This window comes from Phodopus roborovskii, unplaced genomic scaffold (genome assembly GCF_943737965.1).
Source record: "Phodopus roborovskii unplaced genomic scaffold, PHOROB, whole genome shotgun sequence".
Classification (NCBI taxonomy): domain Eukaryota; kingdom Metazoa; phylum Chordata; class Mammalia; order Rodentia; family Cricetidae; genus Phodopus; species Phodopus roborovskii.
In genome coordinates, this window is record NW_026126470.1 from 3,393,935 (window position 1) to 3,407,078 (window position 13,144).

A 13,144-nucleotide genomic window follows, 5' to 3' on the forward strand; every position below is an offset into this window, starting at 1 on the left:
CATCCGTATCACTGAAGAGATACTTTGTAGGGATGATGGTTAAGATTATACTTAATTATCATAAGTTTATTCGATTGGCAAAGGCAGAGAGACCCTGTGACATCATGCTTTTGAGTAGGCAGATTAAGGATTTCCTCACTAAGGTGTAACGCATTTTTTTTTTTTTTTATTTAAAGAAAAGCACATTTAGTCACACACACAATTCACAATTCTCTTTTCTTCTCACCCACCTGAACTCTTGACCATGAATCCCCACTGCTAATATGTATCAGGAAAAATGTCCACAGTGACCCAAATAGCATTAGATTTATGAATTTGGAGCAACATAATAGCCGGCCGGCCAGCCCCCAGCACTGGAAGTGGGTTGCAATCTTGTACTTAGTTGTGCTACAACTCCTTCATAATAAAATAGCAAATTGAAGTGATTTTCAGACAGTGTGGGAGACCAAAGGGAAATGTTCCTGCCTCCAGTAAGCACAGAAGGCTATTAATGAGCCATGTCTGGCTCTCCCACCATGGAGTGCATTCAGAGACTGCCTGCTTTCTGTGTGCACAGAAGCTGCGATTATCAAATTCTAAGGCAGTGGTTGGAAAAATGACTTAGCTTTTCAGAATTTATGGGCTATATATATACTTACATATTTTATTTGTGGTTGGCAAGGAGAATTGAGAACTTGCTGTTGACATGGGTTTATACAGTACACTCTAAGCTCCTGGAGAAGAGTCATGATAGTAAAGTGGGAACAGGATGTTAAAGGGTAAAGCTGTTAGTGGCCATAGTTGCCTTCATTATTGTCCCTGGTTTTATGCATTTTTTCTTCATTATTGTCCCTGGCTTTATGCATTTTTTCAATAGATGGCATTTAACTCATGGTAGTTCTCCTACCTCAGCTTCTGAAATGCTGAAATTACAGGTATGAACAATCATGCTCAGATTCTTCTTGTATTTTAATCAAGTAAGGTTCTATTTTAATTTTGAAGAAAAATCCAGCATGCGTATAGACTCCTGAAAATATTTCTAACATTTTCTTTTAAAAAACACTTGAATTCATATATCTACTTCTACAATTTGCTACCTTAAAGTTAATAATTTTCCCTTGGAATTTATTCATCATACCTAGTACTGGGTTACATGAGGACAGTTTCTTACAGGTATAGAATGTACACTTTTGCATTCTCCTTTTCCTCTCTCCTCTTATCCATTCAATTCCCCCCAGATAGCTTTATATTGACTTTTATTTCACATATACAGATATGATTTTTTTTATGTAAAATCTAAAACACATATGTTTGAATAGTAATGTCCCCCGTAGGCTCATACATTTGAATGTTTAGTTACCAGGGAGTGACATTATTTGAAAAGGTTTGAAGGATTAAGAGGTGTGGCCTTTCTGGAGGAAGTGTGTCACTGAGGGTGGACTTTGAGGCCTTAAAACAAAGTTCATGCAAGCCTAGAATCCCTCTCTGCCTATGGATCAGTATGTAGTTCTTAGCTTCTGCTCCAGCATCTGGCTGAAGGCTGTCCCAATTCCTGTCATGATGGTAATGGACTGAACCTCTGAAACTGAAAGCAAGTCACCAATTAAATGCTTTCTCTTATAATAGTTGCATTGGTCATTGTGTCTTCATAGCAATGGAACAGTAACTAAGGCACCAAGTGAGAGGAAAATATGATATCTGTCATTCTGAAATGACAATTAGTTCAATATGACTATATTAAGTTATATCTAATTTTCTTCAAATAGCACACTTCATCCTTGTCTATAACTGACAAAACTCCACTGGCTATACACACCACACTTTAACTGTTCATTTGTTGACAGAGGTTAGTTCTATTACTGAGCTATTTTGAAAAGTGCTGCGATAAACTCTCATGTGCAAATATCCATGTGCGGTACTGAGTTGGAGTCTTCAGGTAAATATACAGGGGTAAAGTGGGGTTACATGGTGGTTTTATTTTCAGGATTTTGATTAACCTCATATTGACTTCCATAGGTGCTGGATGAGTTTATGTTCATATCAGCAGTGTATGAGGGGTTCCATTCTGTCCACATCCTTCCCATAATTTGCTATTTGTCTTCTCTATGAATGACATTATGACTGGGATGAGATGGAATCTTAAGGTAGTGTTTATTTGCATTTCTTCAATGGCTAGGGATAATACGTTTATTGGCAAATTGTAATTCATCTCTTCATTTCTGTAGCCCATTTGTCAAGTGGGTTATCTGATTTCTAATCTTTTAGAGTTCTTTGTGTATTTCAATGATATAATTTTAGTGAAACTTGCATATGCTGAGGCAATACCCACCAGGTGCAGAGTTGACAGTGACTTACAGGGAGAATCAAAGATCAATTTAATGAAGAGAACTCACAGCGTGGAGTCATGCTTTTGTAGCCATGAAGACTTACATGTGGATCTTTTGTTATAAACTTTACAACTGCCAATAAAGTTCTTTTAGCAACTGTAGTCAGTAAATACTGTTTACATGCCATTATACACATAGACCAGAAGAGACACAGGAAAGCTGCCAGCCTGTGTAAGAACCCACAGCTTGTATGACACAGAGCTAGAATTAATATAGAGTTCTACATTCACATAGTAGTATTACTGGTGGCCATCATCAACTAAAGCTTCACTTCTTCCTAGCCTGTCAGATACCTTCATGGTGCATAGAGCTGAAAAATAGTAGTTCTGAAAAGTTAACTCATGAAATATACCATTTATAAGCATGTGATATAGGATGTCATATCTTTTAATTATTGTTCTTTATACATATCATTATTTATTCCTTGTTCAGTAGAATAAAAAGTGTATCTGAAATTAACATTTCCACCTAATTTTCTTTACCAGGCATTTGGTTTTCAACAGTAATTTTCAACAGTAATTTAAATTGAATGTCTGCTACATTATTTGCTGCCATATTTTGCTTTGGGTACTTGTTTCATAAAACCAACCTATACCAAACATTATTCGATAATGTGTCATTTGACATATACATGATTAAATATGCTCTAGACAAAAATAATGAAAAGACATAAATGTACTTGTATTTTAAATCCTGTAGGTGGCCCTGATGAATTATTCTCAAATAATTCAGAGAATTTGCAGGTAAAATGAGCATATGTTATAAAGCAGAATACTCTGAAATAGACACAGCAGAGAACAAACAGCTCATCTTCACAACCTATGAATTTCATTTTGCCTTAAAGAGCACACTTGGTTAAGAGTATGTGCTGTGAATGTAGTTTGTACTTATTACAACCTGAAGATGCTGCTGAATTCAGCTGCAGAGGTTGGATCTGGACATCAAGCCAAGTCACAGGACAAATACACCGTCCTCACCAACATTGAGAGCAGTTGGAAGAAGAGGACAGGAATCAAATGAAAAAGGGAGAGATTAGGTCAAGGGAGACAAACAAGATGCAAATGGAAAATGTCCAAATATCACAGGACAGAAAATTTGGAAATATAAAGAAAGACAACAATTTCTAGATAGAAAAAACCTAGCCATTTCATAAGTACAGATAATATGTATGACTTTTGTTGGATATATTAAGGAGTACACCGTCATGTAAATATGTCACCTCTCCTGGGGACAAAAACAATTACTTCAGTGAATATTTTTGTATTTCATTTCATTTTCACCATCAATGTGTATTTTCCAAGCATATAGTGATGCTTTAAATCTTAACATGTGATGAGTACACTTTGAAAAATAATGTTGAGAGTTTCTTTGCTTTATTTTATTACACTATATATATATTCATGTGAAGTCATCTTAGAATTAATTTTAGGTTTTTATTCTAAAAGATATCATGGCTGAAGGAATTTTATTTGTTCTTTTCCTCTTTAAACACAAGGAACAAAATTGGCAGAATTTTGGTAAATGTATAACAGTTCAAGGGATCAGCATTTTAGAAAATGCATAAAATATTATACTAAATTGGTAAATGTGATATCGCTTCATGAATAGCTACGAGTGGCAATTGAGTTTTATTTTTTACCTCTTAATTGATAGTACAATTATTTGATATATATATATGTATAAATTTATCATTAATATGACAAGTGAATTTTGAATTTCTAGGAGAAATCAATGATATTATTATGTGTCCATCCCATCTTCTGAGCACTGCTCTGTGACATCACAGAACCACAGAAATGCACCTGCTTCCATTCTCTACAGAGAACCCATGCATTACATTATATAAAAAATAATTCATGGTAAATGATCTCAAGTATAGATCTCAGAACAGCTTATTTAAATGGCACCAGAAAAGAGCACCTCACCCGCAAAAATGAGTCAAGGGATCCATTCTCCATGTACTCTACTACGATCATTACCGGCCGGCCTGCAAGAGAGCAAGAAACATACACCATTAGCGCAATTACAGAGAGATGTGCTGCAGGTAGGGCTTCCCAGTTGCTGTAGCTAACGTCCTCTTTTATGAAAGTGTACTCATATATGCATCTCCTATTTTCCCCCATGACAAAATTTCTTTCTGAGATCACAGAGGGACATGGGTTACAATCTGAGTTACAAAGGAATTAAACATGTTTTACAAATGTCTTGTGATTGCTTGTATAGATTGGTTGTGGTTCTTTTTTTTATTTTCCTCTAGTTTTTCCATAAATGACAACCAGGGCACTAAAGTCACCATATAAGCAGTCACTGCTTGTTGTGGCACAACTTCCATGATGTTTTAACACTCCCCCTCCTTACATACATTAAAATGGGCAGTTATGAAATTATATCTGTATCAAAGCAGAAAGGAGAAATTCCTGAATCCTCTTTGACTACTTATGAAAGATCAGACATAGACTGCTTTTTAAGGGATTTCAAACAGAATAATTTTTGGCAGATTGATGAATACCGCATGCTGGGTAGGATCTGCATGAATGCCTGGCCATCTCTTTATTGGACACAGATTTGATCAGCAGAGGGCCGATGGCCATGCATGAAAACCAGGTAACTCTGGGTTGTAGTCTAGTGCAGAAGAAAAGATCAGAAACTGAGCATCAATTACTTCTCCTTTTATCATATCAATTGTTATAGTTCCCAATACATCTCTATTAAGTAGAATATTTGACATGAATAACTTTGATTTGTTTCAAAGAAGGGAATGTGTTTGCTCTCTCCAATTGCACAGGCTTAAAAGATAAAATTTCAATTGAGTGGAAAATGATATTTACCTGAAATAGGAATCTATCAATGCTTACTTTTTCTTTCTACATTTTTATTTCTGATTAGAATTCTTGATGATTTGATCTGAATGGCACACAGCTATTTTTATGAAACACCAAAAAATGATCTGGAAAGAAACTGTGCCAATGCCGATGATGAAAATGTTGGACTCATAATTCATTTTTTCCCCCCTGAACTCAAAGCCTTGCAGGTTAGAAAGGTAGCCATCGTAAATTGCCTCAATGTATGCAAATGCTAGATTTTACATTTGAATGTATATTTTAAAGAAAAATGAGCTAAAGGTTAAAAGGTGAAATAAAGCTCCCATTTTATCATGCATAGAATTCAAACCTAAGGAATTTTTCTATTTGGACATAATATTAACTTATGTTCAATAACACCCCTTAAAGCTATTAATCTTGTCCATATGAACAAAGAACTTTATCGGCAGTTCTAGAGGTGAGATGAACTGTTAGCACTCTCCCAGAAAGGGGTAAAGAAGACCTGGTTTGAAGCCTGAAAACTTTTCATTCTACCTTTTATTTGTCCATGGTTACAGAGAACCAAGAGGTAGTAGTCTAAGGCCAGCACTTAGTTAGGAAAGTGGTGGAAATCTGAAGCTATCATTGTACCTCAACACTAAATTCTGAGCAAATATTCAAGTTAGAATGGTAGTGGGTTTTGATTTCCTAGGAGGAAAAATGCTGAGTCTGCTATGGGTACCTGAATTATGCCTCCTAGGTATTTTCATACCTCTGTAATAGCTACTGGTCATTGCTGTCAACTGTTCATTTGAAAGTACCTATTCCTCAACAATGCGAGTTTTGTGAAAAATCAAAGAGCTTGTAAACACTTCCTTGTGTTGCTATATCCCTATGATACAGATAAATTGAGGGGTAGAAAAGTAAAGTATATTTCTTGAACCAAAATCCAGTAAGGGACAGTATTAGTCATCCTGTCTGGTGTTTGGGATTGTTGAACTTTTATGGTTTAGCTGCATGCATCTCAGAAGAGATGAGTGGATCATATCTCTAAGTCTAGTCTGCCTAACTATTATCTGCAGTGAAGGATGTTTTCCTAACCAACTTTGCCACCCTTAGCTCTGCCAGATGTGTATTATTTTAACTTGTTCAATTCTGCCTTCTACCTTCCATTTTGCTATTCACCAGTCAGTTATTTCTCAACTTTCCCCTCTCTGCAATACCCACATAAAGTGTCACCCCTCCAGAATTTAAACACTGTATATCCTTGCAAGCCTTCATGCTGATGTTTCCAATAGATCCCATCACTGCTACTGTGTATGCTATGATATGCTCTGCCTGGCCTTTGTTTTGCTTTGTCCTTTTCCTGTAGAGGCATATTCTCACTCGCTGGGTTTCTCAAGGTTGCTTCCTATAGAGACAAGCATAGTAGGTGCTTTAGAAAATGATGTTTTCTTACTGATTTCATTATCCTTGTGAAGCTAAAATTGAATTATTCCAGCAAGATTTATAACTGGGTGAATACAAAGTACTTGGGGCTTAGTTCTATCTATAACACTTTTGTATAGGTACTTTTGGCAGTCTTAAAATCCATCAGTGATAAGTTTCCCTTCTCATTTAGAATGATAAGAAATGAGATGAAGATTCCCCAAGTTTCTTCTGAGTTAGAAGCTCCTTTTCAGCCTTCTTTTGCATTTTGTGGAGAATTCTCAGTTGAGAGTGGCTGAAGTGTTTTCTCAGACTATTGTCAGAATTTAATCTGTAATTTATTTCCTAATGGTCTTTTAGAGGGAATATGTAGTTATAAAATGTGAAGGTCGAAGGCAAAGTTGTGGTTCCTTATTGCATTTGTGAAAAAAATATATAGGAATAAGGGAACTTATGAAAATCTAAATGCTATTCTTTAATTCTATTTTAGGTGAGTGAGGCTTTTTGGTACACATTCCTTTTTTGACTTGCTTTTTCAATATGCACAATTACATATGTAAATCACATGTCACATATTCTAAGAGTATGACTGCTCCTAAAAGATATACTTGGAAGTAATTGATTCTTTTTCTAAATTTTCAAAAGTAACTGAGATCATTTCCTTTAGTAAATTTTAGTTTGTTGCCCCAAATGCCTCTTATCACAGCATCTTCCTAGTGACGGAATTGGGCTAAAGACAATGAGCACACTCCAGGATGCTTTAACCTCAGTCAGTTCTCAAAATTCCCACTTAATTTACAGAAATTTCATTGGTTTGAAGTTAATTTTCCTAAGCTACCCAAAGTTACTGTTTTCAAGAGCATATAATCATAAATTGCCAGATGTTATGAATCGTCTTAACTACATGAGACTCAAAATCTGAGAAATCACTTATTTATTTTCTGAAGATGATCACAGAATTCCTTTATCATCTTTTCATAGACAACAATAACTCTTTTCTTTCAGTTGAAATTTTAGGGAGCGCATGCACGCACACACACATATGTATGTGTGTATGTATGTGTATGTATATATATATATATATGTGCACATATACACATATTCAAATACTTCCCAACACCTATAATGACTTTGATAAAGGAGGTTTGCCGAATACATATGACCAAAAGACTGTACTATTTTCTTGATGGCATTAAAGAAAAGAAAACAAAGGGATCGTTTAACTTTCTTGTAAAAATCTCAGGGGAATACTCTGCTGGTGAAATAGGTTTTCTTCAGAGCAAATTTGCGAAAGTGGAGGATTACAGAGATTTGCCATTTTTATAGAAGTAATGAGTCTGTGATGGATGCGGTGTTTTGAAGCAGTTCAGCAGTTTCTAATGTGCAGTCAGTAGAATGAAGAATCGAAACAAATCTCAACAACCTCAGAACTCTATTACAGATTTAAATCACTCTAGTTTATTTAACATTCGATCATGTCTCTATTTTGTCTACCAGGTTATAAACTTGCAGCAGTAACTTTCATTGACAGAGTGCCAGTGCTCTTTCTACCCACATTCAATCCACTGCTTTGTATGCTAGTTATTTCATCTTTCCTTCTTCCTGGCCTCTTTTACAGATAGGGAATTCCAATTACAATCTCCTCTGGGCTTGAGAATAAATGAAATAATTTTCTTATCCATGTAATGCTTTCCACAGATATGGGCAATATAAATCTGAAAAGATATAATGTACTAAATTATTGTTTTCATTCACATGATAACTACCAAAATTGGGAAACCGTTTTACTCTTAAACTGTTGCCTGGTAAGTATCAGAACCTCTCTCAAACAAAACTCATCCTCAATGACTTTGAATTTTAAGTTATTTTAAATTTATAAATGAAAATCTAATACTTGTGCACCTATCAGGTACCATGTGATGTTTCAATAACGCATATATTGTACAATATTTCAATAAGGATAAATATCTCCTCAGCCCTTTTTATTTTTCTTAGCAGAAACATTCAAATTCATTTACCCACAATTTGAAAGATACAGTACATCATATTCCCTCTGCTGTGGCACATCGGAACTTCTTGCTCCTGTGTAATTTGCTGATCACCCAACCACTGCTACTCATCCCAAATTCCGGTAATCACCACCCTCTCAGTTGCTCTGAGATATACCAGTTTATATTGCACATTGCATTGCAAGAATGCAGCTTAGCACAGTGATCTCTGCAACCGTGTCACCACAATCTGTAACCCTTCCCTATGTGAGGACTCTGTCAGGAACGGACTGGAAGCCATTCACATTACCCTTTAGCAAAAGTTCTCTGCATTCTGTCTGTGTCCTGAAAATCAGAATGAAGCCGAATTCAAAAAAAAAAAAAAAAAAAAAAAAAAAAAAAAAAGCTGTATTGTTTGGGGGAAAAAGTTTCAAGGTAGCATACTATCTGTGGTTACTGCTCACTGATCTTAGATTTATAGTTGGAGAGAGCAGAATGAGACTTAAAAATGTGCAGTTTGGCAAGTAAAGGAATCTGAGTTAACTTTAAAGTTGCAATAAAGGCAGGCACAGACAAAGCATTTGTAATTTGTAATTGTTAAAAAGATTAGAACTGTTACAGATCACAGAATTTATATTGGGCCAATTAGGAGAGCACCTAGATGGCTGAACTCTACCTACTCTAAGATTCTAGATTCGAGCATAAATTCATTAGATAATAGGATCCCGAGAGAGAGAGAGAGAGAGAGAGAGAGAGAGAGAGAGAGAGAGAGAGAGAGAGAGAGAGAGAGAGAGAGAGAGAGAGAGAGAGAGAGAGAGAGTAGAACATGGCCAGAAAATGGCTTCCTAGAGAGGTTTTTTTCCACGTTCAGCCAGGAAGGTACAATACACTAATGCAGCTGTGGTCCATGTAAGCCAGGCTAAGTGTCAGCAGAACTTAGTCTATGTGATGCCGCTCTTCAGACATGCAAAACCATGAAGAAAGTGGTGGAAGCTTGCATCTGGGATACACAAAGGCCTGATGCCAAGCAATGTGTTCTGGAGTCAGAGTCTCAGTAAAGAGGGATTGAGAAGCCACCGACTGAAGCTTGTGAAACCCAAGTCACAATTTATATTTCAGGAAAGAGGAGATGCCAAAAGAGTAGGTCACCAGCTTCCACGGTCGCTGGTGCCGTGATAACTTGGTGAAAGACGCGGAGGTTCTGTATGTGCTGATCATTTGCTCTGCTAGACTCTGATCCTTGTTTACACTACTTTTCCTCGCTGTACTCTGTTCCCAACGTTTGTAATGGAACGGCAACTTGCTGCACATTGGAACCATGAAATAGTTTGTTTACTCTCTTTTTAAATTAAAAAAAAAAAGTAATTTCCCCTAGACAAGGAACTATAGGCAATAAATGTCTGCTGGGAGAAGAATTAGCCCCTCCCAAGGATAAGTTCCCATTGTGGTTGTCTGGTATTAAAGTGGTTAGCTCTGAAATCATATACACACAGACAACAAAAATGGCTGCATACACATGTGTATACGTATACATACACAAACACATACATATGTGTCATGTAACAATAATAAAGAAAAAGAAGCTGTCTACTTGAGTTTGAGGGAGTTGGAGGGAGGGTACCTGGGAGAGCTAGAAAAAAGGAAAGGGAAGTGATGTAATTTTATTTCAATTAAATTTAAATAGTATATTTATTCATCATCGATGATACTACTTAGAATTTTTATAACATACAGTGAAATCAAGACATTTCTCAGTGTTTTCAAATTTCTGGTATGTTACTCTGAGTTTCTGGGACAATAAATCAGTAATTACTCTCTGCGTTTTCAATATTTTAAATGTGCTTCTAAGAGTCTTTACACTATATGGATTTGAGTAACTAAAATTCTTGTTTAAAGATTAAAATTTGATAAATTTAGTGGTACTTACAAAGAACTACAGCTTATAGAAATATTTATGGAAAACATAATTTAAAACCCAGGTCTCATAATAAGGGAACAGCCCCTCAGTGGACACCTTCCATTTAAGGATTTATTCAGCATGTAAAATGTACTAAACCATGAGAAAGTGTTCAAACCACTTACACAAAGTATTCTGTCTAGTGAACTAATTTAGCGAGCATTTTGTCTTTTTATTATATTTTCTTGTTCTCTTTTCTATACTATAACCACAATGCATTTGTTTATTTACATACGCTGGGAACAGAGTACAGTGAGGAAAAGTAGTGCAAACAAGGACCAGAGCCTAGCAGAGCAAATGATCAGCACATACAGAACCTCCGCGTCTTTCACCAAGTATGTAGGCTAGGCTCCACTTGTGGGGGAAGGCGTGAGTTTTTCTTTTTGACATTGGCTGATCCTTCTCAATATTATTTTAACTTCATCCATTCTTCCATAAAATATCATTGAACTTTTTCTTTAGATCTGAATAATATTCCTTATTTGAAACATGTAACCTGGTTTTTTTTTTTTGTATTTAGTTATTTTTTTTTATCTGTATATATTCATTGCATAGTGTCTCCTTTCATATAGGCAATTTCTTTCATGGCAATATGTACTTTGGTCATATTCACTTTTCCTATTCCTTTTCATTCTGTTTCCCCTCACTAGTCTTCTCTTTTCTTCTAGTTTCCTTCTTTCATCTCATTCACACAGAACACACAGAAAAAGAATCCTAAAACCCTCTTATGTGTCTCATGGGTCCTTTTGCCCACATTTGGTACCTTCTCATCACTTAATATTCCCTTTTCTTGTTCTCCTTTCTAAATACTGTACTATACATACACCTACATTTTTAATGTACAACCATGCATACCTATGCTATAGACTAGGATTTATATATAAAGGAGAATATTTCCATTTTTTCTTTCTCATTTTGAGTGTTCTCACTTAAGAGTATACATTTTAAGTTCATCCATTTTCTGCAAATTTCATGATTTATCTTATAGCTGATTATGTATGCATTTTGTATCTTTATCACACTTTCATTATACACTCATCTGTTGATAGATATCTATGTTGGTGCTATTTAATTGGTATCATAAATCATCAATAAATGTGGATGTTCAAATAAAAAGTAATTCTAAGATCTGCAAGTGAGAAAAATATGTGCTGTTTTTTCTATATCTGACTTATTTTGCATGCTGTGATGATCTACAATTGCATTCATTTTCTAGTATATAACATGATTTCATTCTTGGTTATGTCTCGAGAAAACGTTGGTGTATATAAACCACATTTTCTCCATTCATCTGTTGACAAACATCTAGGAGGGTTTCATGACTTAGCTTTTGCAACAAATAGAGATGTGCAGCCATCTCTGTGATAAATTGCCTTATAGCCTTCAGGTATAAAACCTTAAGTGGTATACTTCAGGCAGATGCTACTTCTATTTTTAGTTTTTTTGAGGAACATCTATACGGATGTCCATAGTGTCTAGAGTAATTTAATCCCAAGAACAGTATAAGGATTCCCCTTTTCCCACATCTTCACCAGCATTTAAAGAGAGTCTTAGAGTTATACCGAATGCACGTTGGATCAATAAATACATAGAAGCTAAAGGTGGAATGTTACAGTTTATAGGGATGTGCTGGGGTGTCTGTTTGAAAAGGAGTGGGTTGTTATGGTCAGTTTTGATTGCCACCTAAGTTGGACTAAGAAACCCTTAGGGCATCAGCGAAGCATCTGTTCAGGTGTGTGTGTGTTGCTGAGGGTGTTTCAGAAAGACCTGACTTAAACATGGACAGTGCTATCCCTTGAGGTGAGGTGCTGGGATGAACAAAAAGAACAGAAGGAGAAATCTGTGCCCAAGCACTTTGCTTTTTGTTTCCTGATCCACCAAGATGTGAGCAGCTGCTCACATGCTACCATGCCTAACCCTTTATAATGGGCTCTATCCACTGAGTAGGCAGTGAGGATAAACCTCCCTCCCCATGTAAGTTGCTTTGGTCAGTTATCTGGTCACAGCAGTTAGAAAAATGACCCAAATACTAAATGACCCAGTTATGGCATGAGTGAAGGAACACATAGATCTCCATTGTACATTACCTTCTGACGGACTGCTAGTGGATTTTAAGGTAAGGCAAAATTTTCACAATTAAGAAGGTTTTTACTCAAAGTGACTGAAGACAGTATATTCAGGAGCTCTCCTGATAGGCTCAAAGGCTCACTGAAATTCTATATAGCTGAAATCAACAGGTTTGTAGCTTCTTAAATAAACCACATGGTTTCTCATAGGTGGCTATTTTCTGACTTAGAAATCCTAACAGGTTCTACCGGAAAGAGTTTCTTATTCCTTTCTCACTATCTGAGCATGCCTTCTGGGCTCTGTTGGCCATGTGTAGCAATAGTCTTGATTATTAATAACCAAGTAAATTTTGTTTCATGTTTCTCCTTATTTCCTATTTGCAAAATTGAGAGGTGATCCCAATGCTCTTTGAGATATGCTAAAGAATAAAATACGGTATCATATGACAGAAACTACATATAGGAAATTAGGAAGAATGATTTTAAAACAATAACAGTTCTTAGTCTGGATTTACTTAAGAGGAAATTAATGACCTGA

The 13,144-nt window shown here is 35.9% G+C and overlaps 1 protein-coding gene across 1 annotated transcript in view; it reads right to left on the reverse strand.

Moving 5' to 3' along the window:
* Positions 1–13,144, reverse strand: part of Epha6 (EPH receptor A6) — a 769,688-nt gene that overhangs the window by 126,027 nt on the left and 630,517 nt on the right. Inside the window, exon 13 of the mRNA XM_051191720.1 lies at positions 4,292–4,353. Coding sequence (XP_051047677.1) covers positions 4,292–4,353 — 62 coding nt within the window. The remainder of the gene's footprint in view (positions 1–4,291; positions 4,354–13,144) is intronic.